General features: G+C 37.7%; 1 protein-coding gene across 2 annotated transcripts in view; it reads right to left on the reverse strand.

Moving 5' to 3' along the window:
- Positions 1–1,135: 1,135 nt before the first annotated feature.
- Positions 1,136–26,793, reverse strand: part of LOC123941757 (fibrocystin-like) — a 47,191-nt gene continuing 21,533 nt past the window's right edge. For both annotated transcript variants that reach the window (XM_046005453.1, XM_046005452.1), the window contains 3 exons: positions 21,446–21,604; positions 17,466–17,585; positions 1,136–2,236 (listed from right to left, as the gene is read on the reverse strand). In XM_046005453.1, coding sequence (XP_045861409.1) covers positions 1,833–2,236; positions 17,466–17,585; positions 21,446–21,604 — 683 coding nt within the window. In that variant the 3' untranslated portion in view covers positions 1,136–1,832. The remainder of the gene's footprint in view (positions 2,237–17,465; positions 17,586–21,445; positions 21,605–26,793) is intronic.

Raw genomic sequence — 26,793 nt, forward strand, 5'->3', positions numbered from 1 at the left:
AGAGCCCTGCAAATTATTCTGGCTATTTCTGGCTGCTGTTAAGGTCCAAAGAGTCCATTTTGGCCTCCAGGATCCCAAGCACTGTGAAGGGAGCATTAATTGATTAATTATGGATCAAACTTGCCTTCCAGAAAGATCTGTCTTGTGGCACATGGAAGATTGGTAAGAAGCTAGCAAAGGTTAAAGAAGGAGTAGAAATAACAGCTGATAAATGGCTGGGTAAGATGGAACATGAAGTCTGGGGTGACTTCTAGATGTCCAATCAGAGTGCAGTGATGTCATGTGTTATATTAGGGCAAGCATGAGGGGAAGCTGGTTTTAAGGCTATGTTAACTTCTCAGTGGCCATAGGATAACCTAGTGGCATAACCCACTGGGATAACCTAGTGTGATAACCTCAGTAGGCAGTGAATTCTATGATGTAGAGCTCAGGAAAGAAATCTGGGCTGGAATTTGTGGCAGTAAAAGAAGTCACCGGAGTGAGAGGAAGAATGTGTAGACAAATCCACAGCAGCAGTGCTAAGACTGCCATCACTTCATAATTCTTGAAAGCCTTAACTTCTGAAATGCTGTTGTACAAAAACATTACAGATCTCTGATGACTCAGTGTATATACTAAAGATTGTAAGTAAAATAACTTCATAAACCAGGAAACTACAAAAAAGAGATAAAGGACAGGTTTAGTGGGGACTAATTAATCTGCCCAAATCTTTGTTATATTTTTAAATACTATTAGTGCTCAAATAAAACACACACAAAAAAAAAAGGATTCAGGAAGCCAGTTTATACCTCCAGAGTAAATTTCTATAGGCCAGATTGCCCATCAATGCCCTTCTTAAACACAGATAGCCTGGACTGAAATTTCTTGGAGAACATCAATCTTGATACTTAATCATTATCTCCCTCAGAATCCAATACCATGTCACAGAGAAATCTGCCTCCCTCCTTTCAAGGCAGCTTTAAGGTTTGAGATGTCCATAATACATCTAAAGAGTGGACAAAAGTCTGAGAATGTTCCCAAAAACTCCTGTTAGGGCAAGACATACTTTCCCATTGATGCCTTGTGCCATGATGACTTCCTGCCAGTACCTACTATGGGACTAGTTCCAGAGCATCATTATTTAAAATTCTGCAAAGGAAACATTTGTTTCTTTTCTCTGTTCTAATTCAAAATAGGACAGCCTCTGAATCTCTCAGAGATTGGAAAGTCCTGATTTATATTTAGGGAAAACTGAGAACAAGTTGTTTCTCGAGATTCTCCTCACCTCTGCCATCTTTGTTCTACTCCCTTGGGGTGTAAGTCCTTTTGGATTCAGAGCCAAGGACACAATCAGGCTGCTTAAAGTGTCCAGTTTGAACACTGATGAGCATTCTTCAGATGTTTGAATTAGGTGAAACTGCCTTTAGCATCCTTACCCAACTCGATACCAGTTGACCCATTACTCTGGTCTTCATTAGGACCCCTCACACACAGACAATTCATTCAATATAATCTCTTCCCTCCTTCACTAGGCAGGTGTACACATTATCTTCTCCAAAAATCAGTGCTCTGAAAAATGAGTTCACTAATAATTTGCTTCGGCTCTTGGTTATCTCTACTTTCCCCAAATAGTTTTCTTCTAGTCTTAAATTCAACCCAGCTACTAACAGGAAGAACTGTTTAAAAAAAATGTAACTTTGGTCCATGGACAATTGCTTTCTCCAAACTTAACTGTTTTTGTATCTTTGTCCTTAATGCAAGTCTCAGCAAAGCCCATGAGCACATCAATTTTCATGTGTCCATCACAGCTGTTCCTGAATAGTTTCCAGGTGTACGGAATGAGGACAGAATGCCTAGGTAGCACCACAAGAGGCTTTCCTCTCTTGAGAAAGCCCCAAGTGGCCTCTTTCCTGGCTCAACGGGGTCTGCCCCTGCATCTGATCCCTTTCTTGTCTGAAGTCTGGGCAGAGCAGCAATCTCTGATCTTGACCTGCCATTTGGTATCTGACCAACTGCTCTTGGGCCTCCTTCCAGGTCCCAGTCTCTTGAAGGTACACCTGCTGAGCAGGAGAGCCTGGAGCACAGGTGTGACCCTGGGATGTGACGCCAGTAATACTGGGAGCTGGTGCAACCACCTTTTCTCGGAGGCCACCCTCCTCTTGGGCAGCATGACGGCCCACCTTCCTTCGGGACACTCCATTCCGGGACTGGTGGGGGAGCTGGTTCAGCCTGTTCACAATGACCTTCATCTTCATATCTGTGGGACAAAAGAAGTTAGGGAAGAAATGGATTTAGTTCTCAAATCAGTTAAGGTTAAGAACCCTCACTTGACATACTTCACATTCCAGAAACGATACTGTCAATTAAAGATTGAGTTGTATCAGCTTATTGATTTACAAATGCCTTTAGAAATATATTTTTAACTAAAAAAGCCACTGTATCCCACGTCCAATGTATAATTAATATTAATTATCTAATAAAGATTTGATAGGGGCACCTGAGTGGCTCAGTCAGTTGAGCATCCAACTCTTGACCTCAGCTCAGGCCTTGATCTTAGGGTTTTGAGTTCAAGTCCTGCATTAGGCTTCACTTAATAAACAAAGAAACAAACAAATAAATACAAAAACTTGATAATATCACTTCCCCCAAAGAATACTTTTTATGATATGGATAAGTCAACAATAATTTCTCCTTGTAAGCACAATGGCTTCAATACAAAAACCAGACTACAATCAGATCTTACCAAGCAGGCCAACTCACATTTGTATTGAGAAAGTTGAGCTCTAGTGGTGCCTGGGTGGCTCAGTTGGTTAAGGGTCTGCCTTTGGCTCCGGTCATGATCTCAGGGTCCTGGGATTAAGTGCCACGTTGGGGTCCCTGCTCAGTAGGGTCTCCTTCTCCCCCTCCCCCTACTCTCTCTCTCTCTCATAAATAAATAAATAAAATCTTAAAAAAAAAAGAAATTTGAGTTCTAAAAGCCAGTCTTACTTAACACTGTGGTTTTTATGACAAACTCACAATTTGATTATCTTTGATTTTATAACATGAATTTAAACATATGTAGAGATAACATAAACATATCAATAAACATGTATCCATATGAGTGTGTACATATCGGGTTGTGTAATAGTGGAAGGAGAGAAGGAGCGCTAGACTGGAGTCAAAAAACCAGAGTTCAAGTCCCCCTTCCTTGCTAGCTGGCTCTGTGACTTTCATCCTGTCTCTCAGCCTCTCTGGACCTCAGTTGTATAATTTCATATTACTCTCAGGTACTACTTTGCAATTTACTAAAGTGTATTTCACTTTAGCAGTCTTATTTTAGTTACAGTTTTCTTCCCTTGACATTTCATTTGTATTTTATTTTCCTACTCAACAGAATGAATATTCAACTCAGAAGAGCGCAACATTGGTGCTGCCACGGTAAACAGATGATCCGGGCACTTTTGCTCTAATCTGTCCCAGTTCTTTGCAGGATGTATTATATAAGCCATAACACTTCCAGCCTTTAAAATGTGATCATGCCATATGTGAATGAGCTAACTAACCTATCATATCATTGGGTAATAAATAAAGATGAACTAATGCTATATAGAGTTCTACTGACGTAGTCAAGTAAAACCTACTAAAACAGATGTTTATGGTATTAAATATATAAGAGATGGTCCGTAGAAGCAACATAGCAAAACAGCTAAGAGTACGGGCTGAGAATCAAACAAATATAGTCAGATTTCCTGCTTGGTGTGGATTGTACTTATTTTCCATGTATTTCAGTTTCCTCATCTGTAAAACAGTTATATTGATGGTACCCACCTCATAGGATTGTTTGAAGGTTAAATAAGATGATTTATGCTAAGAACCACCCAGAATCTATGATGTGGTAGACTGGATAAAAAAATAATCACCATAGGGGCACCTGGGTAGCTCAGTGGGTTAAGCCTCCGCCTTTGGCTCAGGTCATGATCCCAAGGTCCTGAGATCAAGCCCCGCATCAGGCTCTCTGCTTAGCAGGGAGTCTGCTTCCTCCTCTCTCTCTGCCTGCCTCTCCAGCTACTTGATATCTCTCTCTCTCTCTCTCTCTGTCAAATAAATAAAATCTTTAAAAAAAATAATCACCATAATTCAAATTGCTAATGCTCGGAGAGTTCCTAATGCCAGGCACTGTTCCTAATGCTTTACATTCATTCACTCACTTAATCTTCATAGCCATCCCAGAAGGCTAGTCCATTATTGTCCTCATTTTACAGATAGAGAAACAAAGGTACAGAGTGTGGAGTTACTTGCCCTAAGTCACAAAGCCTCCAAATATGGTTACGAGATTTGAAGCTAGCCTGGTCTTTACCATCTAATATAATAACTTAATAGGATTCCATATACATCTTTTTTTTTTCTCCATCTACAGTTTATCTTAATAAAAACTGTACCCTAAATTAATAGCCCTGTAGATATCTTTATTTTACACAGATAGAAACATTATAGAAATTCACATCAAAATGAACAAGCAAGCACCATCAACAAGAGAGACCCCAGATGTCTAATTTGGGATTATCTTTTTCCCCAAGTTTGCTTATATTTTTCCATTCTCATCAATTTTTTAAATGTCACTTCTTAGATTTGCATTTATTTGCCAAATATCTTGGTTGCTGAAGGTTTGAGACATTTTTCATTCTGAAGTTTCAAAAGTGCCTCAGATTCAATATCTCTAAAGAATGAGGGGGCACCTGGGTGGCTCAGAGGGTTAAAGCCTTTGCCTTCGGTTCGGGTCGTGATCCCAGGGTCCTGGGATCGAGCCCCGCGTCGGGCTCTCTCCTTGGTGGGGAGCCTGCTTCCTCCTCTCTCTCTCTCTCTCTGCCTGCCTCTCTGCCTACTTGTGATCTCTCTCTGTCGAATAAATAGATAAAATCTTTAAAAAAAAAAAAAAAAAAAAAAGAATGAAGTTCTCGGGCGCCTGGGTGGCTCAGTGGGTTAGGCCACTGCCTTCGGCTCGGGTCATGATCTCAGGATCCTGGGATCGAGTCCCACATCGGGCTCTCTGCTCAGCGGAGAGCCTGCTTCCCTTCCTCTCTCTCTGCCTGCCTCTTGTGATTTCTCTCTGTCAAATAAATAAATAAAATCTTTAAAAAAAAAAAGAATGAAATTGTCAAGTCCTTCTCATATTCTACTCTTTCATTCATGCAATCCCTTTTCAGGTGCTCAGACTAGGTTGTAGGAGGACTCATTTGGAGCCTGTAGAGACTCTTCATTGGAGAGCTCATCTATTTTCTCACTGGCTTATTCGTTTCTTCCTTTCTCTCTCCCTTTCTCCCTCCCTCCCTTCCTTCCTTCCTTCCCTCCCCTTTCTTTCTTTCTTTTTTCCTTTCCATTCACTCATTCATTCATTCATTCATTTTCTGAGCACCTACTATGTGGTAGGCCTAGAAATACAACAATGAACAAGAAGCAGTCCTAATATCATGCAGTTTATGCTCTAGTAGTGGAGACAGACTTAAATCAGAAAATGCACAGAGTTTGTATTAGGTCCTATGATAACAAACGTCATGGGAACATGTCCCCTGCTCTCCAGGGGCTCTGGGAAACAGACCTCTAAGCTGATGAAGTTGAGAGCCTTATAGTGAGTGTGTATAGTGAGTACGTAAGTAAAATACTAGGGAAGACAAAAAAGGAATTACTTAACTGTGCCTGAAAGGTTAGAAAGACTTCACAAAGGATATGACTCAAGTTTTGAGGCATAATATGGTGGAAAGACATTCTTATATACAGGATGGCACATGCAAAGCTAAGCTGGGGACTCTGAAAATAGCTCCAGACATGGAGAACTGAAGTTGTGTATTTAGATGTGGATGTAGGGTGGGGAGTGGTAAAAGAAAAAAGTTATCATACTTGATGGAGGTCATAAATAAATAAGTGGTCTTGAAAACTCAATTAAGGAATCTGGAATTTATACCACAGAAGATGAGGTGGTGATTTTAGAGTAGGGCAGTGACATATTATTTTCATCTTGGGATGAAGAGCCTTCCTATAATGAAGACAGTGAACTATGGGGGAGTGAAGGAGGTCAGTTGAAAGACTACTGCAATAGTCTGAGCAAAATATAATAAAGGAGAGTAGGCCAGAGTCAAAAATATTGGAGAGCCAAGCAGACAGATTCTGAGTGCAAGATATAACAGTGGTAGGGAAGAGAAGAAGGTTAACATTTATTTAATATCTAGATATGGGTCAGGGACTTAAGAACTATCCCCACTTATAGTTGGGAGATTAGAAGACAGAAGAGATCTTGTAATCTAGAGAAAGTAAAACAATATATTTCTATTGCATCAGAAAAAACTACAAAACATTTTTTGGTGCACATGAAAATAAACCAATTGAAAATAAAAATATTCCACTCAGGGGGCGCCTGGGTGGCTCAGTGGGTTAAAGCCTCTGCCTTCGGCTCAGGTCATGATCCCAGGGTCCTGGGATTGAGCCCCGCATCGGGCTCTCTGCTCAGCAGGGAGCCTGCTTCCTTCTCTCTCTCTGCCTGCCTCTCTGCCTACTTGAGATCTCTGTCTGTCAAATAAATAAATAAAATCTTAAAAAAAAAATTCCACTCAGACTGTATTACTGGTGGCTGTCCAACTTCCTGGTGGCTGTAGGTGCTAATGAGTTTTTATTGAATGAATACTATAAATATAAGGGCATGAATGTATTTTACATTTCCCCCCAAGAAGTTATAGCCTCCTTGAAAACATGGGCTTGCTCTTACTCTGCTTTTATGTTCTATAAAATTATCTCACTGTTAACTGAATACTGATACTAGTTTCCTTTTCTGTTAACAAGAACGTTCAAGAAAGTGGGAAGTTTTTTTCAGATGACACATATGGAAAAGCATTTCACAGTAACAAAGTCCCAATATCACATTCTGGCTAGTGCTCATTGCATGTGTGTGTGTGTGTCTGAACATGTACATGTGTGCATGTGTATATGTGTGTGTGCATATGTGTGCATATGCATGTGTGTACTTGTACATGACCTCAGGGCAGGTGGTAAGAATACAAGTTTTGGAATGGGACTACTGAACCTATTGAACTTATATCTGGGCTTACCAGGAAAACTAGTTGACCCTTTGAAGTGCAGTTTTCTTTCAGTGATATGGGAAAATTTGGTCTGCTATCTTCTAAAACTGTCATGAAAGCAGATGAGTTACATGGTTTGGCACCTTGTAAACTATGAAGGACCCTATAAAGCTCAGCTGTTGTGTTGAGGTTGGATTATTACTGTGATGATGATAACTTCAGGAAGAAACAAAAGAACCATTTATCTGAGTATTTCATGGAAATTTAATGTACATATTGGCTTACACATTATAAGCATTATTTTTAGAAAGTATACTCTTTTCTAACTTTGATATCTTAAAGTCCCTATGGCCAGCTGTTCAAGTCTAATTCCTTTAAAGTACTTGATAGACACATAGTGCTCAGTCTGGCTGCACCCTCCTCTGAGCCCAGAAGTCTGAGCTCTTCCCCTAATTACCTCATCTCCCACCTGTAGGAATTATCTTAAAATATCCTAGCCCTGAAATCTTTTTTCATCCTATCTTCCAACACTCTCTACCTTTTATTCATCTCCCCCAATGCCTTACTTCCTTCAGGAAGTACTTCCTAACTCATGAGCTAGGAAGTACTTATTCCTAAGTACTTATTGTCATAACACATTATGTATTGTCACAACACATTAAGTATTGTCACAATACATTATGTATTGAGGTGTGTATCATTCTATTTCTTATAAACATCAAGGTATCTTGATTTGATTAAAAAACATTTTATTAAATTATAGGGTTTTTTACCAATTAAAATAAACTCAAAATTCAGTTAATAATGCCCTTATTCATTTGTATTCCAGGACATGTCTTTTGAAGAGGAACAGGCTAATTATTGAAAATAACACTTAAATAGCAATTATAGAGATTATCACATAATTTAATACTTACAACAATCCCTGAAGTAAGTGCTATTATTATCTCCCTTTTAGAAGGGAGGCCACTGATGTACAAAGAGGTTAACTAATGTCCCAAGACCACATACAAAGTAGAGGCAGATCTTACTTACTTGACAGAATTCAAGATTCTTGGCTCCAGAGTCCGTACTCTAAGCACCACATAATACTGTGTAGAGTTGAGGATAGCAGCGGGGAGTTAAGAAGAACGTTGGGTTGGACACATGCATGGAAATATGGCATGCATGCAAACATCTTCTTTCATGGGTCTTACAGTGAAAACAAAGGTTGAGAATGATCCCTGGGACAGTGGTGAGGGGGGTGGAAGGTTGGGGGTGTGGGGGTGGAGGGTGTGTGGCAACACTGTCATCAACATTTCCCATGCCTGCTTTTCTTATATCTCACTTCCAAATTCTTTAACCACTTTGATATGTAATATAAATTCTAATTTATTAACCTGTATGTTATCTCCTCTCTCTGTTTCCCAAGAGTTGTTTTGATGTGCATTAGCAGAGAGTGATCATGTCTGTATCACACCCTAACAGACAGTATTGGGGGAAAGGGTACCAATTTTCCACGTCAATTTAATCTAATAATGAAGGGGAAGTGAGGTGAGGAAGGGGAGAGTAATGACATAGTATAAGTATATGTGATATAATTTTGATTTGGAGCAGGCAAGTGAGATAAAGAAATCATGTTGTTTACATTGTTTCTGTGATACGTCAATTAATGTTCTGCTAAACTTATGCTATTCCTATCTTCTCTCCTTTCCCACAGTCCTTTTCCCTGGCATGTATCTGCTATGGGATATGACCTAACTATGGGATGACTCTCTTGCTTAGAGCTATGAGAACTTTCAGGTATCCTTGTTTCCCTGTGGGATCTTCAGATCCTTCCAGAACCATTCCTGGACAGCTTAAACTACATTGATTTATGCCTCAATACTTGTTGACTGAAGTTTCTCATTTGACTTGGAAAACTGCTTCTATCATTAGTCACCTTTCCTTGTATGACAGTCTCATCTTCCTCTTGGGAGGCTGAGTTTCTTCCAGGAAGGAACTTTTTATGCCATCAACCTCGTCTTCCTACAATGCTAAGTCCTATGCCAACTACTGAGTTTGGTGTCATTTCCATAATTACTGCTCCCACCAGGAGGAAAAGACATAGTTTATTGAGATCAGCAAATAACCAAAGAACAAGAATAATACATTGTCATATAGAAGCAAACTTAAAAAAGGGGGAAAAAGGCTTTAAATTTTTATCCCTTGGTAAAACCAACACCACTTCATAGAAGAGGAATCAAACATGACAAGTCACCTATTTTCAACCCATTGAAGATATTGCTATCTTGTTTTTGAAAGACTGTCATTGGAGATCTGTTCCATCTTGTTCTTCAAGTCCGCATCTATTCATAAAAGACTAACACAAGCATATCTTTCCTTTGCAGGCCCCAAAACATTTAAAAATCTCCCATGAATTATTTACATGGACGCTCCAATCAGCAACATACCTGACAGACTCCCTAGTTGAAATGAAAGTGCACAGTGTAAAGGTGCCCAGGGAGCTTGGCCGCCTCCCACTGTGAGGTTATAGACAGAACTAAGTCAGTACACATTATATGTCAGCACTGACATCAGAAGGAATCAGATACTTTGATCTTGGACCTCCACAGGAAGCTTAGATCTCAGACAAATTAGATAAAAAATGAATTTATAGCAGATACGTGTCCTAAGGCATTCAGCTGAATATTTGGGTATTAGGGAAGGAAGAATAGTGAATATCAAAACATATGAATTGGCATGTCTCTCTTCTACCTCCACCTTGCTGGTAAGTCCCCATTAAAATGGAAAGATAAGATATCAAACGGCCCACCATAACACCTAGAGTCCCATTGGTGGGTTTGATCGAGTTTCAGGAAGAATGGGATAAAATATGGGAACATATATCCCTTTTCTATGAAAAGGAAGACTCGATGGTTTTGGACCCTTTCAGCTAGTGGTTTTGGATCCAATTCATCATAAACAGCTTTATCTTTTCCAGCTATCCTTTACCTCCTTTGTTTTCCAAAACTTTCTTGGGCAACAAGTATACGGTGTTCCTGTGATTACTTTAAATTTGTATGGGTACTGCTCACTGGGTCCTTTTGTAAGGGGAACACTAGCAATGAATCTCTCCTCCCCCTCCCACCACCCTCACTGCTCATATTTTCCCAGGCTAGTCTCCATATCTTGCATTCTGTGTTGGATGACCTGGTTTCAGCATAGAAGTTTAAATATAATTGCCTGGACCCTGGAGCTGAAATAGGGTCTGAAACAGACAGAAGGATAGTTGATCAACCAACAGAAAGAATGCACTCCACCTTGGGTTTCTCATTTGTTAATAAGGGCAACAGTCCTGCCCACATATTGAAGAAGGCATATGTAATAATTAAGATTAGTTAATCTAGATTATTTGTTCCTTTAAGTGAAAAATTATCATATATTTTTAATAAGAAATGTATGCAAAATCAGAAGTTATGGAAATTTTTAAAAGTTGAAGGAAAAATGCATTTAGTCCCATATCATATCATGATTGATTTCAATTTTATTTTTTTTCTAATATTCCAGCAATGGATATGTTTCAGTAAACCTGATTTAACTCATTAATCCATATGGATTTTACTTTGGTGGATTTGGGGTGTTTTTTTTGAGAAAGAGAGAGAGAGGACAAGCGCCAGAGAAGGTGGGGAGGGGCAAAGGGAGAGGGAGAGAGAGAATCTCAAGCAGAGTCCCTGCTGAGTGTGGAGTCTGATCAGGGGCTCAATCTCACAACCCTGAGATCATGACCTGAGCTGAAAACAAGAGTCAGACACTTTACTGACTGAGCCACCCAGGTGCCCCACATTGCTGTATTTTTTGAAGTGTGAATCTAGATTGAGAAGTGTTCTAAATAGTCAAATTTACTAACCCTATTTATAGACTAACACTTGTTTTCCTTTATTTCCTTTATTTCTTTTATCATGTTACATTTATATGTCTAATATTTATATCTAATTGAAGTTATTTTCACTAATATCCAAATATTCTTCTGTAAGTATCACACTGCCTTAAAAATAGTAACCTAAATATTATTCCTTTGAGCTATCCATCACTACTGCCATAAAAATCAATTTCTTATAAAAAATTATCTTTATGTCATTGATCTCTATTTTCTGAAGAACTTTAGAATCATCTTATGCTGTTTTATTCAGTATAAAATGACTGTAGCTGCATTTAACCAAAATTAATTTAGGAACTACTGATGTCCTTGCAATATTAGTCAATCTACTTAGAAACATGTTGCAATTTCTTATGTAATCAAGTCTCCCCTTTAAACAATTCAATAGAATATTGTTTATTTTTCATATAAGTCCAATATACCTCTTGTTAAGATTGTTTTCCCAGCCAGCATATTTTTTAGTTGCTATTATGCATTTTGGTATGTTTCATAACTATACCACTGGCTTATACAATATTATTTTTCCATAAACTGAAATAATTTTTGAGTAAGCTACTCAACTTATAAATTACAGCAGTTAATGGTTGAAATCTTTTAAGTTACTATTAAACAATTATATAATTCGTGAACCATCACATATTTTCTCTAACATTGCCTTAATTTTGCTTTTATAACTGCATTTCCTAGCATTCTAAAATATATTTTATAAAGTCATGGTGTATTCATGTGAGTAGTACTTCTAATATTCCATTGTTAAACATGATATTGGATCTTGATTGCAAAGAGCATTGGAACTCTCCATCTTATTTAGCAGGAAGACTCTTATTCCTAGTATTTTAAAAAATATTCCTATTTTTAAAAGTTTTCTTAAGGAATTAAGTGCTAGACTTTATTCATTTTTTATTTTTATTCATTTATTTATTTTAACATTTTATTTTCATTTATTCATATTTTTAAATTAGGAAGTGTTCTTTAATTATATGACATGGGTATGCTCTTCATTAATAATTTCCAGATATAGTTTTACCTTCCTGGAAACTTGGGACAATTTATAGTCCTGAGCTGCTTTGGTTTTCCCTACTTCTGGACATCCTGAGGCCATCTCTCTTCTCCCCTCTCCCTGTCATTCTTATAGATCTGTACATATAAAGGTAAACTGACAATCTGTTCTATTTTATATTCACAAAATACACCATCTATAGTGAATAGGACTCTAAAGCGGGAGGCATAAATCCCTGAAATTGATGGTTATACTCACACATCCTTAATATCTTGCCATTTTTACATGTCAATTTTCAATTCCCAACATTGGGTACATGGATTTCATTAAAAAGAAAAAAAAAAAAAAGGTGGCCAGTGGCCAAAGATCAATGTTTGCTCAGGAGAAGGCAACACTGAGTTCTGTGGCGGTAGCTGACCTGTAAAGACAAAGGCAGTAGCAAGGAAAGCAAAATGGCCCTAGAAAACATTTTCTCTGGAAGTGAGAAGTCACATTTTCCCTATTGTTAGGACCCCAGAGATGTATAGTCATTATCCTGTTGTTAACTTTGTGACCCAAATAAACTGTCCACATTTCTTTTAGAAGAGATAGGGGGACTTTTTAATAGCCATTGAAAAACTGCTAGAATCCAGCATTCTCTGAAGAGGGGGAAGGGCGGGAAGGGGTCTCATTTCATCTCTATCTTCATTGTTCACTCAACAACAATAGTTATAAGTGGTCTAATATCCTAATGCCCTATGGTAACAGTGTTGCTAGGATTAGAAAAGATACAGAACTTTTATGAAAGGATCTGGACCACACGAACACCAAAATTATATATATATATATATAATTATATATATATTATATATATATATATACATATATATATACATATATAGTGTTAAGTGAACAAGAGGGAAGTGTTATCAAATTTGAGAGAAGGGGATTATTCCTTCTAGCTAAGAAAAAAAAATGAAAAGGAAGAGAAGAATTTGATCTGGGATAGGAAGGAATGGAGACTTTAGATGTGTGGATACACTGAAGAAGGACATTTTGAGGCTGGGAGAACTAATTGTGTATGGGGAATATTGTCCTGGGGGGGAAAGAAGGAGTGGGAGACTGGACATCTATAACGGGGTTATTAGCTGAGACTGAACAGTAGATATGCTGTGGAAGGGAGTGGGATAAGGTGGAAACCAGACATTGCAGAGGAGAAATTGGTTATACTTGGTGGAAGAACACAAGGTGGTAGGGGGAACCCTAGGAGGTAAAGATAACTCTGAGGTATCTCACCTGGGAGATCTGCCCCCCTATCAACCAAATTAGGGTACCAAGGGAATGGTTGAAAATGAATGGTACAAAATTGAGCTTTGACAGGGCAAAACTAGACTCACTCCCTGGCATTTCTATAAACCTGAGTGTGTGGAAACTGGACAACCAAGCCCTTAGCAAATGGGATTTGAAACAGTGTGATATGATTTAGGAGCTAGAGGGAATAAACATGTAACTTAAGATAATGATATTCTTTCTCTCTTGGAGCATTCTCTCCCATCCATAAATGCTTTGAATACATACTGTTTGCTTTGATTGCCTTACATTTAATTGCTTGTTGCCTAGAATTGTTCTTTCATTTTCCCCCAAACATTAGTTTTGTGTGTCAACCATACTGCAAACTCATCAAGGACAGGGGACCAGATATCACCCCTTTGCAACTATACAGAAAAGATCTCATAAGGTACCAAATAAATATCAGGAGGTAAATAAATACTTACTCAATATTTACTGGGAGACATAATCTAACTGCATTTGTTATTATGTCATTCCAGCATCTCCCATTTACATGTTACAAAGACAAATAATAGCTTCTCCCAGGGTTTCTGATCCTTAACATTACTGACATCTTAAGCCAAACAATCTTTATTGTGGGGTGGTCCTGTGCATTATAAGATGTTTATAATGCCCCTGATCTCTTCTCACCAGATGCCAGTAGTATCTCCCCCTCCCTGTGACAACTGTGACAACGAAAATGTCTCCAGACAGGGGTGCCTGGGTGGCTCAGTCGTGTGGGCATCCAACTCTCGATTTCAGCTCAGGTCTTGATCTTAGGGTCCTGAGATGAAGCCCTGTGTCTGGCTTTGCACATGGACCTTGCTGAAGATTCTCTCTGCCCCTCCTCCCTGCACTCTCACTCATGTGCTCACTCTCCCTCTTAAAAAATAAATAAATAAATAAAAGTCTCCAGGCATTGCAAATGTCTTCTAGAGATAGGATGACCACTGTCCCAATTTGTCTGGAACTGAGGGAGTTGCTGAGACATAGACTTTTATTTTTAAAACTAGGATAATCAGGATCAGGATCAGGAAAATCAAGAAAACCAGGATGAGATTTTCATCCCACTTGGAAGCCAAAATTACCCTGGTTAAGAGCTGCTGGCCTGGGGATGCCTGGTGGCTCAGTTGGTTAAGTGTCTGCCTTTAGCCCAGGTCATGATCCCCGGGTCCTGAGATCAAGTCCCACAATAGGTTCTTGCTCAAAGGGGAGCCTGCTTCCCCCTCTGCCTGCCACTACCCCTGCTTGTGCTCTCTCTGTTTGACAAATAAATAAATAAATTCCTTTAAAAAAAAAAGTCACTGGCCGGTGGGAACAGAGAACCACCCATAGATGATAACTTCTAAAAAACATGAGTACTACCATGGAAGCACACATTCAATATTCCTGACACACAAAGAGGAAAATACTAATTTTCAATGAAGTAGGAGGGATTGGGAAAGACTATATATATATATATATATATATATATATATATATATATACACACACACACACACATATATATATAGGGAAAGACTATGTATATATACACACACATATGTGTGTATATATATATATAATATGTATGTATGTATGTGTATACATACATACAACACAATAAAACAAAAACCACAGTGAGCTGATGCTTAAAAGTTTCAGAAGGTTTTAACAGGTGAAGGTAAGCAATCCAACTGGAAGAAACCATGCAAGTCAATGGGTGGGAAGGTCTTAGACAAGTCCCAGAATGAGTGAGTTAGCATGGGGAGGGGGTGGGTATGAGCAGGCGGCAAGAAGGTGAATTGCAGTGTAAGATTACAAAGATAGGATGGCATCAGGTCTTGGAAGGCTCTGACTTTTAAATAACAAGAAGAACCAATAACAGATAACACATATTATTACACACAGTATGCCAGGGATTGTTCTGCACACTTTAGTGATACCAACTCACTCAATTTGCACAACGACCATATGTGTGAGTGGTATTAATATGGGAACTTTACCAGGGAGGGAGCTGATGGACACAGAGAGGATATTTGGCTTCCTTGAGGCCAGGAAGCAAGTCAATGGGAGAGTCAGGGTTAAACTCAGTCTGCCTGACTCCTGGTTTTTACACTGTTAACAGTCCCATTCTTCAGCTCCCTAGCTAACACTGGTCATTAGATCTTCTCACTGGCAGAGTGACAAGGCCAGATATGAATTGCAGAAGCTAGCTCAGATGGCTGGTAGCAATAAAATACAAGGGATATATGCACAACTCCTTTCTTCCCCTATTGTAACTCTATTCTCACTATTGCATCTATGCAATTTTTAGTAAAAGCCGTAACATGATGAGTTTACAGTCTGAACCTACGGGACAGTGGAAATGCTCAATTCCACCAGCTGAAAAATTTTAGTGCCAGGTAGTACTTAGTGACTGCAATGTGCTCAGGAGAGACATAGCCAATCCCAAAAGTTTAGAAAAAGAGGCAAAAGGGAGACTAAAGTACCATGGAAATAATGAAATAAAACCAAACTTATCTGAAGCCAGCAGTAACTAGTTGTTTTGTAGCTGGTAATAATTTCTGAACAAAAGTAGGAGATGCATCATTACTTGCCTTGAAGATGCTCTTCAGATTTGGACAAAGCTTAGAAAATAAGGAAACAAATCTGCTATGATCTCTAGTGGAGGATTTGGATACAAAACAACTTTCTATTTTTAACTTGTATGTCCAAATAACATGGCCTTTGATACACCCATCTCTTCAATCTAAACTTTTCCACAGGAACCCTGTCCCTTATCTCATTCCTGATAATTTATTAATAAGGCACCAGATAAAAAATGTTCCTTAATAAAACACCCAGGCATTGTAGACTGTTTAATGTAGTTAATTTAAGTAGGGCAACTGAGATTCATGTAGATAGCCATATTAGATTAGGGGGAGATTAGCATCACTCTTGCTGTTTGCTTAAGAATGCAGTGAAACATGCTGTCCCTTGAAGTGCTGAGTTCAGATGAACATTTTCAAACACTTGTTCTGAATTTGCACGCAGTAATATGGACAAGAGGTCTCTAGAAACCAAAATTAATGTGGTCTTAGATGGAATCCAGAAGGAATTCCTGTCCATTTCACTTTGTCTTCGTTCTTCTCATACCCACCCACTCCAAAACTACCACCACCTACTGGTATAGGGTCAGGCTAGAGTATGGCTTTCTACACTTGATCTTAGCCAAAAGGCTAAGAAGCGATTCGAGTATGACTTTCTAATTCATTGGGACATTTCTAAAAAATAAACTCATTTCCTCCAGCGGGAAAATTCAAACAGGCAAACAAACTGATATTTACACATGCACACACACAAGTAGACACACACAGACACACAAGCCAGAGTCCATTGAACTGGTTAGAGGAAGAACAACATTGAATTGCTATTTTTGAGTTAAACCTGGTGCTAGAACCATTAAGATTCATATCCCTTTCTCAAGCAGAAAATATCATGAATATTGACTACTGCTTAGAATAAATAGCAGTATTATTCTCTTTAGAGTGTGCTTCAAAGCATTTCAGATCCATGGAAATTATATAAATATTTTTCATATACCATATCCACATGTGGCAAATCCATCTTGTGTTCTGCCAACAGTCTTCCTGTCTTCTGTATCTTAGAAGGACAAGGGGAAAGCATTGGTCTGAAGTACTTTTTCATTGCTTGGCACTAAGCCCGATGGCAATTAAAAAATATAACAAGCAAAATTATCTAGGTTTAATGTACAATGTAAGCAAATAATACATTTTGTTAAAAGTATGACTAAACAACAAAGCAGAGCTTAAAAAAGCTGACTCATTTCTTAAGGGTTCCATATTCAATCTAACTTTCATAGTTGGTATTTGGCAACTCTACTGTCTTATTTCCCAAATTCAATAGTGTTGCCAGACTGGCAGCTTTGCAATAGCTAAGGGAAAGATTATATGCCTATACTTTGGTTTTCCCTTTCTCTATGTAATAAACTCAAATGTTAAACCAATTATCATCTACTAAGAAAAAAATATAAATGTCAACTTGAAGACTTGGTTAATAGCTGAGTGAATCAGCTGGACTTGTGTACTCCTATGCTGGGGTGTAATTCCCTTGAGAGGAAGTAACAAAGACGAAAGAAGAGCCTAACAACTAAACTGACCCAGAAACTGACAGCCATGGGGAGAGGGAGGCCACAGCTCTTCCAGGATGGGTGTCTCTTATGAGAATCATCCCCATTGTCCAACCTTACCTTCTCCCATCATGGCGTCTTCCTTTTTAGTCTCTTGTGATCTTGGGTGTTTGGATGAGATGTGGATATGATTCTTCTGACCATTAGTCTGGAATTCAGAAATATCTTCACTTTTTATTTCTAGATTAATGAGAAAAAGATGTGACTATTTCTTGTTTTTTTAGAATAAAACATTTTATTTGTAAACTGGTCCTAAGTGCCAACGTGTTTCTCTTGCATGCCCCCACAAAATGATTGCGATACACATATATGGGAGTGCATATAATGTATTCAGAGCTTAAGGAATAATGAAATACAACCCCATATACTGACCAGCAACTTTAAGGTATAAAATTATACTATACAATAGCCATCATATATGGCTATGGAGCACTTGAAATATGACTAGTGAGTTAAGATGTGCTGTAAGTGTAACATATATATCTGATTTTAAGAACCTATAAAATATCCAATATTTTTATATTTATTACATATGAATGTTGATATATTACGTTAAGAGGATACTAGAAAATTGCATCATGTGCCTCACATTTGTCATTCATGTTATATTTTTACTGGACAGAGCTGGTATAGAATGTTACAATACTCTTTAACCTTTTATTTTGAAATAATGATAGATTCACAGGAAGTTGCAAAGAAATATACTGAGGGATTCATGCATCCTTATGCAGCCTCCCCCACTGTTAACAACTTATATGATATCAAAACCAGGAAATTCACATTGGTACAATCCATAGAGATCATGCATATATGAGCTCTTGATTGAAGATTTCCACTTTTGACTGATGAGAGATTTTTATATTATATTCATTTATGTATTAAATATCTTAATCAAAAATGTATTCACATTGCTTATGTCAGAAACTGTTCTAAGCAATGGAAAGACAATGAGTAAGAAAGACCCGGTCCTTGCTCTCAGAGTTTTATTTCAGTTTGAATGGCAGAGGTTAAAAAAATTCATAATGTAAGGTCAAATGATGCCAGGCCATGGCATATGATAATTTTTCTCAAAGAAAACACTTTATCAATTGAGTTTAGCTAAAAACTTGATTTTTCATGGAACAACATTTTTTACATTGAAAGAACTTGGAAGAGCGAAAGATAGATTCTGGTTATTCATATTTGGGTACTTGGTAAGTTTTAATTTTTTTAAGTGAATTAAGCCAGCCTATAACTTCCATGAAACAACTGACCATAGTTTCTTCCAGTGATAAAATTCAAGCTTTCATGGGAAATTTAAAATTTTGGACAACTTTTTATCAACTATAAGTTTTATAGATATTGAACTCTTAAAGTTTAATGTTGATATTAACAAATGCAGTTTTTAAAAAAAATTATAGAATGAAATATGTTGGCATTTAGACATCTTTACAACTCAGTGAAACAATATTTTTCCAAATGGCTAAAGCACAATGTTTCAAAATCATGAATAAATAAAATGCTCCACTCAAAGTCCATAATAGATTAGTGGTTTTTCATATACAGAGTATAGAACGTACATTGAGATGTACTTGTAAGTAACTATCTCTTGGCCAGGTTGGGTGCAGTTTCCAAGAAGATGATCCACAATTATCTGTGAATGTTATTAAAATACTCTTACCCTTCTACTTGACTTGTGTGAGAATAGATTTTCCTCATATACTTCAGCCAAAACAATACATTGCAGCCAATGTAATGTGGAAGCTGCTAGAGAATACAGCTGACTTTTCTTAAGACAGACATTAAAGTTTTATAAAAATGCCACTCTTTTCATTACATATATTTGGAAACATCATTTTAAATAAAAAATGATAATTACGTTGACATATAATGCATGTATTACTGTTATTTTAAAGTAAATAAGTAAATTTTACATTTGCTCTTTTAACTTCTAATTTGGAAGTATTAATAGATAAACATACATTGACAAAATCTCTTTGGGGTTTTCAATAATTACTGAAAGGGGAACAAGGTCCCAAGATCAAAATTTCATACACTGCTGACACAGACTGTACAGCTGAATTGGAGAATACTGTTCTATGGGGAAGATGGGGAATGATATTTATTATTCTAAAGTAATGAATGCTAATCCTAGAAGTTTGAAAAACACAGAAAGATTTAAAGAAGAAAATACAAATTACTCATACAGAACTGCTTACTGTACGTTTTTTTTCCCATAAAGTGTTTCCTGATCTCTTTTTATTTTTATAAGAAAGAAGTCTGCATCCAATCAGGAAAATATGTGAATTTAATACAGGGAAATGTGTCCACAGATATTGAAAAGTTGAAAGAGTGAAAAAGAGAATACCGAGGTAATGATATGTTAGACTGCAGGAAGAAGCTTCCTCTATAGTTGGAGATCAGAAGGGAGGAGATAGGTGAGCAGAACTTAGTGGGGGGGTCCCTCCATTGCTGCTAGGCTTAGCAGTAAAATGGAGCATGAGAATTAAATAGAATATATCACAGAATTGTATGAAATTAAAAATTATAAAAGGTCTTTGCTTTCAAACCAACAATCAACACACACACAAACGTGAGCACACACACTACTTTAGATTTAAAAACAAAGACCAAAAGACAATTATCACATGATCTCTCTGATATGAGGAATTTGAGAGGCTGGACAAGGGGTTGTGGGGGAAAGAGAAGGAAAAAAGTAAAACAAGATGGGACCAGGGAGGGAGACAAACCATAAGAGACACTTAATCTCAGGAAATAAATTGAGGGTTGCTGGGGGTGGGGGAGGGGGAGGAATAGGGTGGTTGGGTTATGGGCAATGGGGAAGGTATGTGCTATGGCGAGTGCTGTGAATTGTGTAAGACTGATAATTCTTATTATCAGATAATATCTTATTAATATTAATAAGAGAATATCTTATTAATATCTTATTATTAACCTGTACCCCGAAACAAATATTATATGTTAACAAAACAAAACAAAAAAAACCCCAAAAACAAAAAGAACCCCAAAGACCAAAACCTGCATTCCACAAATCACAGGCAGCAACCCAGGATGAGATCCCATTCTTCTTGAGAAAGACAAGGTACCCTTGAGTTTCCTTGCAGTTTGGCCAGCCCCATCAGGACAGGGAGAGAGGGAAGTATATCACACTGATGCTTGGTTCAAAATAAAAAGTGCATGGAGCTTCCCTCCCCCAAGGTCTCTCAGAAACCCAAGCACTATGAGTCTTCCAGTAGTGGCTCCATGCTTCTTCCTCTTTCCTTTCTTTATTTTGACTTCTCTCTTTGCCTCACTTCTTTTGTACTCACGTTTGTTTGTCACACAAGTGTTTCATCCACTCATTTGATGAGGGGAGTCAGGGACTTGCCAGTACTTGGCCTGCCCCTCTATCTCCCTCACTCTAAGAGCAGAGTAGAAAGACAGAAAGGAGCCTCTTTTCCAGAACTTCTTTCCCTCAGTGATGCTCCAGGTCCCCAGTCTAAAAGAAATGATCTGCTTCTGGGAAAATGTTCAAGCATACAGTTTCCATGCTCCCATGAGAGGGAAAAAACCCACCAAACATTCTCTTCCCTCTTCTGAATTCCTTTCCCTTCTTTCTTAAACTCACTTTTTGGAGGACTGCTTGGGCTGTAGAACATAGAGTTTTAGAGAGTAGCATCTGGAGCCAAACTGCCTGACTTTTTCTTGATTGTGAGACCTTGGGCAAGTTACTTAGCCTTTGTGTGCCTCATGCTACACCCATAACACAGATCCTACTTCAAAGGATTGTTATGAAGATTAAAAGATCCATGCATATAAAGTACTTAGAACCTGGCCCACTGTGAATATTCAATAAATACTCTCATTATTATCACTATTATTAGTTAAGGTTAAGTAATCTTTGTCTCTACTGTATGAACTGAATAATTTGGTTCCATGTAGTTTAATATGTTACAGTTTCATAAAAATTTCTCTTGGGGAAAGAAAAAGAAAGTTAGTGTACTATACATGATAACATTTCCCCACTGATATTTTCATTCCCAAAAGAAAAATCTACATACTTCTGCTTTTGCTTTTCTTTAACCAACAGCACACCAGACAGCATAGAGCCAGCCACGAGGCCACTGAGCACAGGGAAGCAGCCAAGATGATGGTTGACTTCTCTGACCTACGCACAGGTAAGACAGTGAATGACCTTGATCGAGCTGTAAAATTGGCTCCTGTTAAAAAAAAAAAAAAGCCCCAGTAATAACATATTAATAGGATAAAAGATGTTGATATGATAAAAATACAATGGAAGAGATATGTTTACAAAAATACCTGTCACTTAGTAGGTTCAATAAATAGTTATTGAATTAAGTGATTAAATGAGCTAAAAATCAATAGAAAATTTGTATTTCTGAAGAACTACAAGAATCCAGTTCCAACAATAACATACAATTGTTCTTTCCAATTCCGTCCATTACCGATGGGGCATTCTTCCAATTCTCCCCTTTCATTCTCAGACTTACCTTTTCCACCAATGCAAAATTTCAATTTCACTCTCATGTTCCACTAATTAGAACAGAAATGCTCTCAGCTCCAGAATGTGTGAAACTACTTGCTCTGATATATGTCTCCTATTTTTAAAAAATGGAATGTAAGACATCAAAACAGGGAACAGGGTCTCCTACCACAGAACCAAGAGAATTTTCTAACGTCCATGAGAATTTTGTTATCTGGAAAACTGGGAGTCGAGCAGCTGCAAATAGATAGAGCCACTTTGGTCATGATGATGGGGCAAAATGGGCAAGTTCCTTTAGAGACTGCATCTTTCTCAGAAGTCATCCCAAATTGTTTAATAGACCGAACAATTTCATTCTCATTTCCTCACTTCATTATTATTTTTGAAATAAAGCATACAAAATCTAAAACCAAAAAAGCTTGCTTATACACATAAAAATCGATACATAAATATTTATAGCACCTCTATCTGTAATCATCCAAACCAGCAAACAACCCAAATATTCTTCAACGTGGGATTGAATAAACCAATGATGGTTTATCCAGACAATGGAATACTACTCAGCCAAAAAAAAGGAGAAGAAAAAGCAAAAGGAACAAACAGACAAAAAAGGGAGTAAGGGAGTGAGGGAAGAAGGAATAAAGGAAAGGAGGCAGGAAAGAAGGAAAGAAAAAGGAAAAAGAGAGAAAGGAATGAAGGAAGAAAGAAAAAAAGAAAGGAAGGAGAGTGAGGAGAAAGAGAGGTTAGAAAGAAAGAGAAAGAAAAAAAGAAAGAAAGGAAGGAAGGAAAAGAAGAGAGGGAAAGAAAAAAAGAACCAGACTATTAGTAGGAAAGTAGCAACTGGGATGACCATCAAAGGTATTATGCTAAGTGAGAGAGGTCCATCTCTGAAGGGTGCATATTTTATGATTCCATTTATATGACATTATAGAAAAGACAGAACTATAGTGATAAAGAATGGGTAAGTGATTGTCAGGGATTAGTGCTAGTGGCAGGGGAGGATGTGAGGACAGAGGAGCAGAATAAGGGAGATTTTTTGAAAATGTTCTATATCCTGACTGTGGTGGTAATTACATGAATCTGTTAAGGTATTTCAATCCACAAAAACACATGCAAAAATAAATTTTACTGTGCATTATTTTTTAAATAAAAAATTTTAAATTTACCTATAATTTTGAGGGTAACAGATATGTTCATTATCTTAATTGTGGGGATGGTTTCATGGGAGTATATATTCATTAAAATCTATGAAACTGTGTGTTTGAAGTATTTATAGTTTATCATATGTCAGTTATACCCAATACAAAAATGAAAATTTAAAAAAAAAAGCTTTCCTACAAACATGAGTTAGAGCCAGCAATATTTAAGTAACACATCCAAATAAACCAGCGTACACCAAACCTCTGCTCTCATCTGAATAAATGCAGGCAAAAACAGAGTTTTTATTTTTTCTACTCAAGGAAACATCATGCTATTCTTTGCTGTGCTTTCTTTGGGCTGAACCTGATTTATATATATATATATATATATATATATATATATATATATATATAGTTTTGATTGAAAGTCACTGACAGGTTTTCAGTCTCTTGACTCCTGGCTGACTTGGTCCCAAAGCTACTATAACAAAATTAGCTAGAAATGGTTCTCCTGTGTACATCCTATGCTTGAGACATACTTGGCTTGTTTGTTATTAGTTAGTTGCTTTTTATGAACATCTGAATAAGATAAATCTAGCCCAGAGATGGGGGAATGGATTTACTGGTGATTTGTAGAAGTATAACAAGATTCCTCGTTCTTTTATCCATTTTCCAATGATTGCTCAGTGATTGTTTACTTTGCTAACTGAATAAGTCACTGTTCTCATTCTGAAGATATTTACAAGCTAGTAGATGAAATTACACACACACACACACACACATACACTCACACACACAAATCTGTTGACACATGTCAACAGAATAATGCAATCAATTGCTCTGGAAGGATAGTCCCATCAATATGGTCAGGGAAAGCATCCCAAAAGAGAATATTTAAGTGGGGCTTTGAAGGCTAAGCAAATAAAGGCAGAAAGGAGAAAAGAGCAATTGTTTAGGAAATTAGTGCAAAAAATACTGAGAATTAATGCTGGAAAGCATTTGAGATAAATTTTGGTGGACAGTAAATGTCAATCAAAAGCTTCTTGACTATATCTTGAAGGCAATGAGGTGTCATAGAAGGAAAAATTCTGAGCTGGGAAGTAGTATATACTAAGTGGGATATACAAGATCAGGCCATGAAAGTGTTTTGAACACAAATAGTGGCAGAGGGTTTGAAGTCAATTAACTGATTTATAAGACCAGAGAAGTACCTCGGTCTAAGGGTAGAGACCACAAGCTTTTAAATATTTTTAGTAGCAGAACATTACAAAACTGCAATCTTAGACATCATCTCAATATCCTTACTTATAAAGAAATGAGCAGAAGACATGAACAGACACTTCTCCAAAGAAGAAATACAAATGGCTAACAGACACATGAAAAAATGTTCATCATCATTAGTCATCAGGGAGATTCAAATCAAAACCACATTGAGATATGACCTTACACCAGTTAGAACGGCCAAAATTAACAAGACAGGAAACAAAAAGTGTTGAAGAGGATGTGGAGAAAGGGGAACCCTTTTACACTGTTGGAGGTAATGCAAGTTGGTGTAGCCACTTTGGAAAACAGTGTGGAGATTCCTCAAAAAATTAAAAATAGAGTTACCTATGATCCTGCAATTGTACTACTGGGTATTTACTCCAGAGATACAGATATAGTGAAAAGAAGTGCCATCTGTACCCCAGTGTTTCTAGCAGCAATGGCCACAATTGCCAAACAATGAAAAGAGTCAAGATGCCCTTCAACAGACGAATGGATAAATAAGATATGATCCTTACGTACAATGGAATATTACACAGCCATCAGAAAGGACGAATACTCAACTTTTGTATCAACAGGGATGAGCCTGGAAGAGATTATGTTGAGTGAAATAAGTCAAGGAGAGAGTCAATTATCATATGGTTTCATTTACTTATGGAGCATAAGGAATAACACGGAAGATATTAGGAAAAGGAAAGGAAAAGTGAATTGGGGGAAATCAGAGGGGGAGTCGAAGCATGAGAGACTGTGGACTCTGAGAAACAAACTGAAAGTTTTGGAGGGGTGTGGGGTGGGGGGCTTAGGTGAGCCTGGTAGTGGGTATTAAGGAAAGCACGTATTGCATGGAGCACTGGGTGTGGTACATAAACAATGAATCTTAGTACACTGAAAAAATAAAATTAAAAGTAATAGAAATAATTATGCCCATGATGTGCCAGGTTTTTCTACACTCCAAAGATACAGTGCTGAACTCAGCATAACTCCTGCCTCTTTTGGAATGTAGGTTTGAATGGGGGGCAGGGGACAGAACACAGAGACAGTAGACAAACAAGCAAATACACTGATACCCTGGTCCCAAGTGGCAGTAAGTGCCATGAAGACCAAAGTGAGGCTGGTCGACAGAGAATGACTGGCGATGGAGCAGGACTGGGAATGGTGGTGGGGTTGACTGAGTGATGCAGAAAAGACTTTCCCGAGGACGTGACATTTGGGGAGAAATCTAAGTGAAATGATGATTGAGTCATATGAATTTTAGGAGGAAGAGTATCCCAGGCATGGGAATGGCAGGGAAACACAGCCAAGCCAGATTTCTCTGGATTTGGTGGCCAGGAGCAGCCTGGGCTCCCTTGGTCTCTTTTCAGCCCAGCAGCCCCTGAGAAACTCCCATGAACTGTAGGGCTGCAAGGAACGGGCAGAGAAACCACAGACAGGTCATGGGGGTGATAGTGAAGGGGGAAAGGCTGGCTGGGAAGTCAGCAGAATGAAACACACAGAAACCCTTCTCAACACACAGAAACCCTTCTCTCTTGGTGGCATCTCAGATGTTCCAAAATGAATAAGTGAGCCAGATTAGTCAACATATGAGAAAGACTTGTGAGGTCCCATCCACATCTGGTTGATTTCTCAGCTCCTCAGTTTCTACATTTCTAAAATACTGTTCTTCTCTCTAAGATATTTGTCTTCTATCTTCCATCTATTCTCTTCTAATTTAGATTTCAGAAATCTCATTCTGAGAGAGCCTTGCCTCATCAACGTGGTTTGAAAATTATGAAGAATAATTTAAGGAAAATTGCTGAAGAAAAACTTTTCAAGATAATTCCCCAGCCTCTTTTATAAATTATAGAGAAACCTAAAATAAAGCTGTAGTCTAGTAAATGTGAACACTAAGGCTGGCTCAAAATCATAAAATGTTACTGAGAAGTTTTTGTCTACACCACGTTTTACAACTGGCTATATAACTTATTCCTTAAAATAACCTTGATGAAGTATTTGGTTAGTCTTGGTTAACTACTGAGGAAATTGAAGGACAAAGGTCGTTTAAATAACCTGACAAGTCTGGGACAAAATATCCAGCTCCGCATGAATTGTCCTTCCAAAATATATATACATGGGGATCCCATGGTCCAGAACACTGAACATGTATCTCCATGGATCTGTCCTACATAAAGACACTTCCATAGGTATTTAAAAGGTATTCGCCCTGCAAAATTAATAATAATATAGTTGACCTCAGAAGTCAAATGCAAAAAAATTGTCCAGGACTTGGATAAGGGGAAAAAATGATTACAGATCTGATCAATGTCATACCATAGTATTTTCAAACAGGCCCATTCAATGTTTATCAAATTATCTGGAACATAGTATACATATGTGTATATATATGTATATAGGTAAACTGCAAATGATTTTCCTCCATTACAGATGCAAATGTATCTGTACACATGTAACATCAAAGATTACAGTTTTATTGCCCTGTATCCAGTGGCAAACTTATTTCAGCTGA

This window comes from Meles meles, chromosome 5 (assembly GCF_922984935.1).
Source record: "Meles meles chromosome 5, mMelMel3.1 paternal haplotype, whole genome shotgun sequence".
Lineage (NCBI taxonomy): Eukaryota > Metazoa > Chordata > Mammalia > Carnivora > Mustelidae > Meles > Meles meles.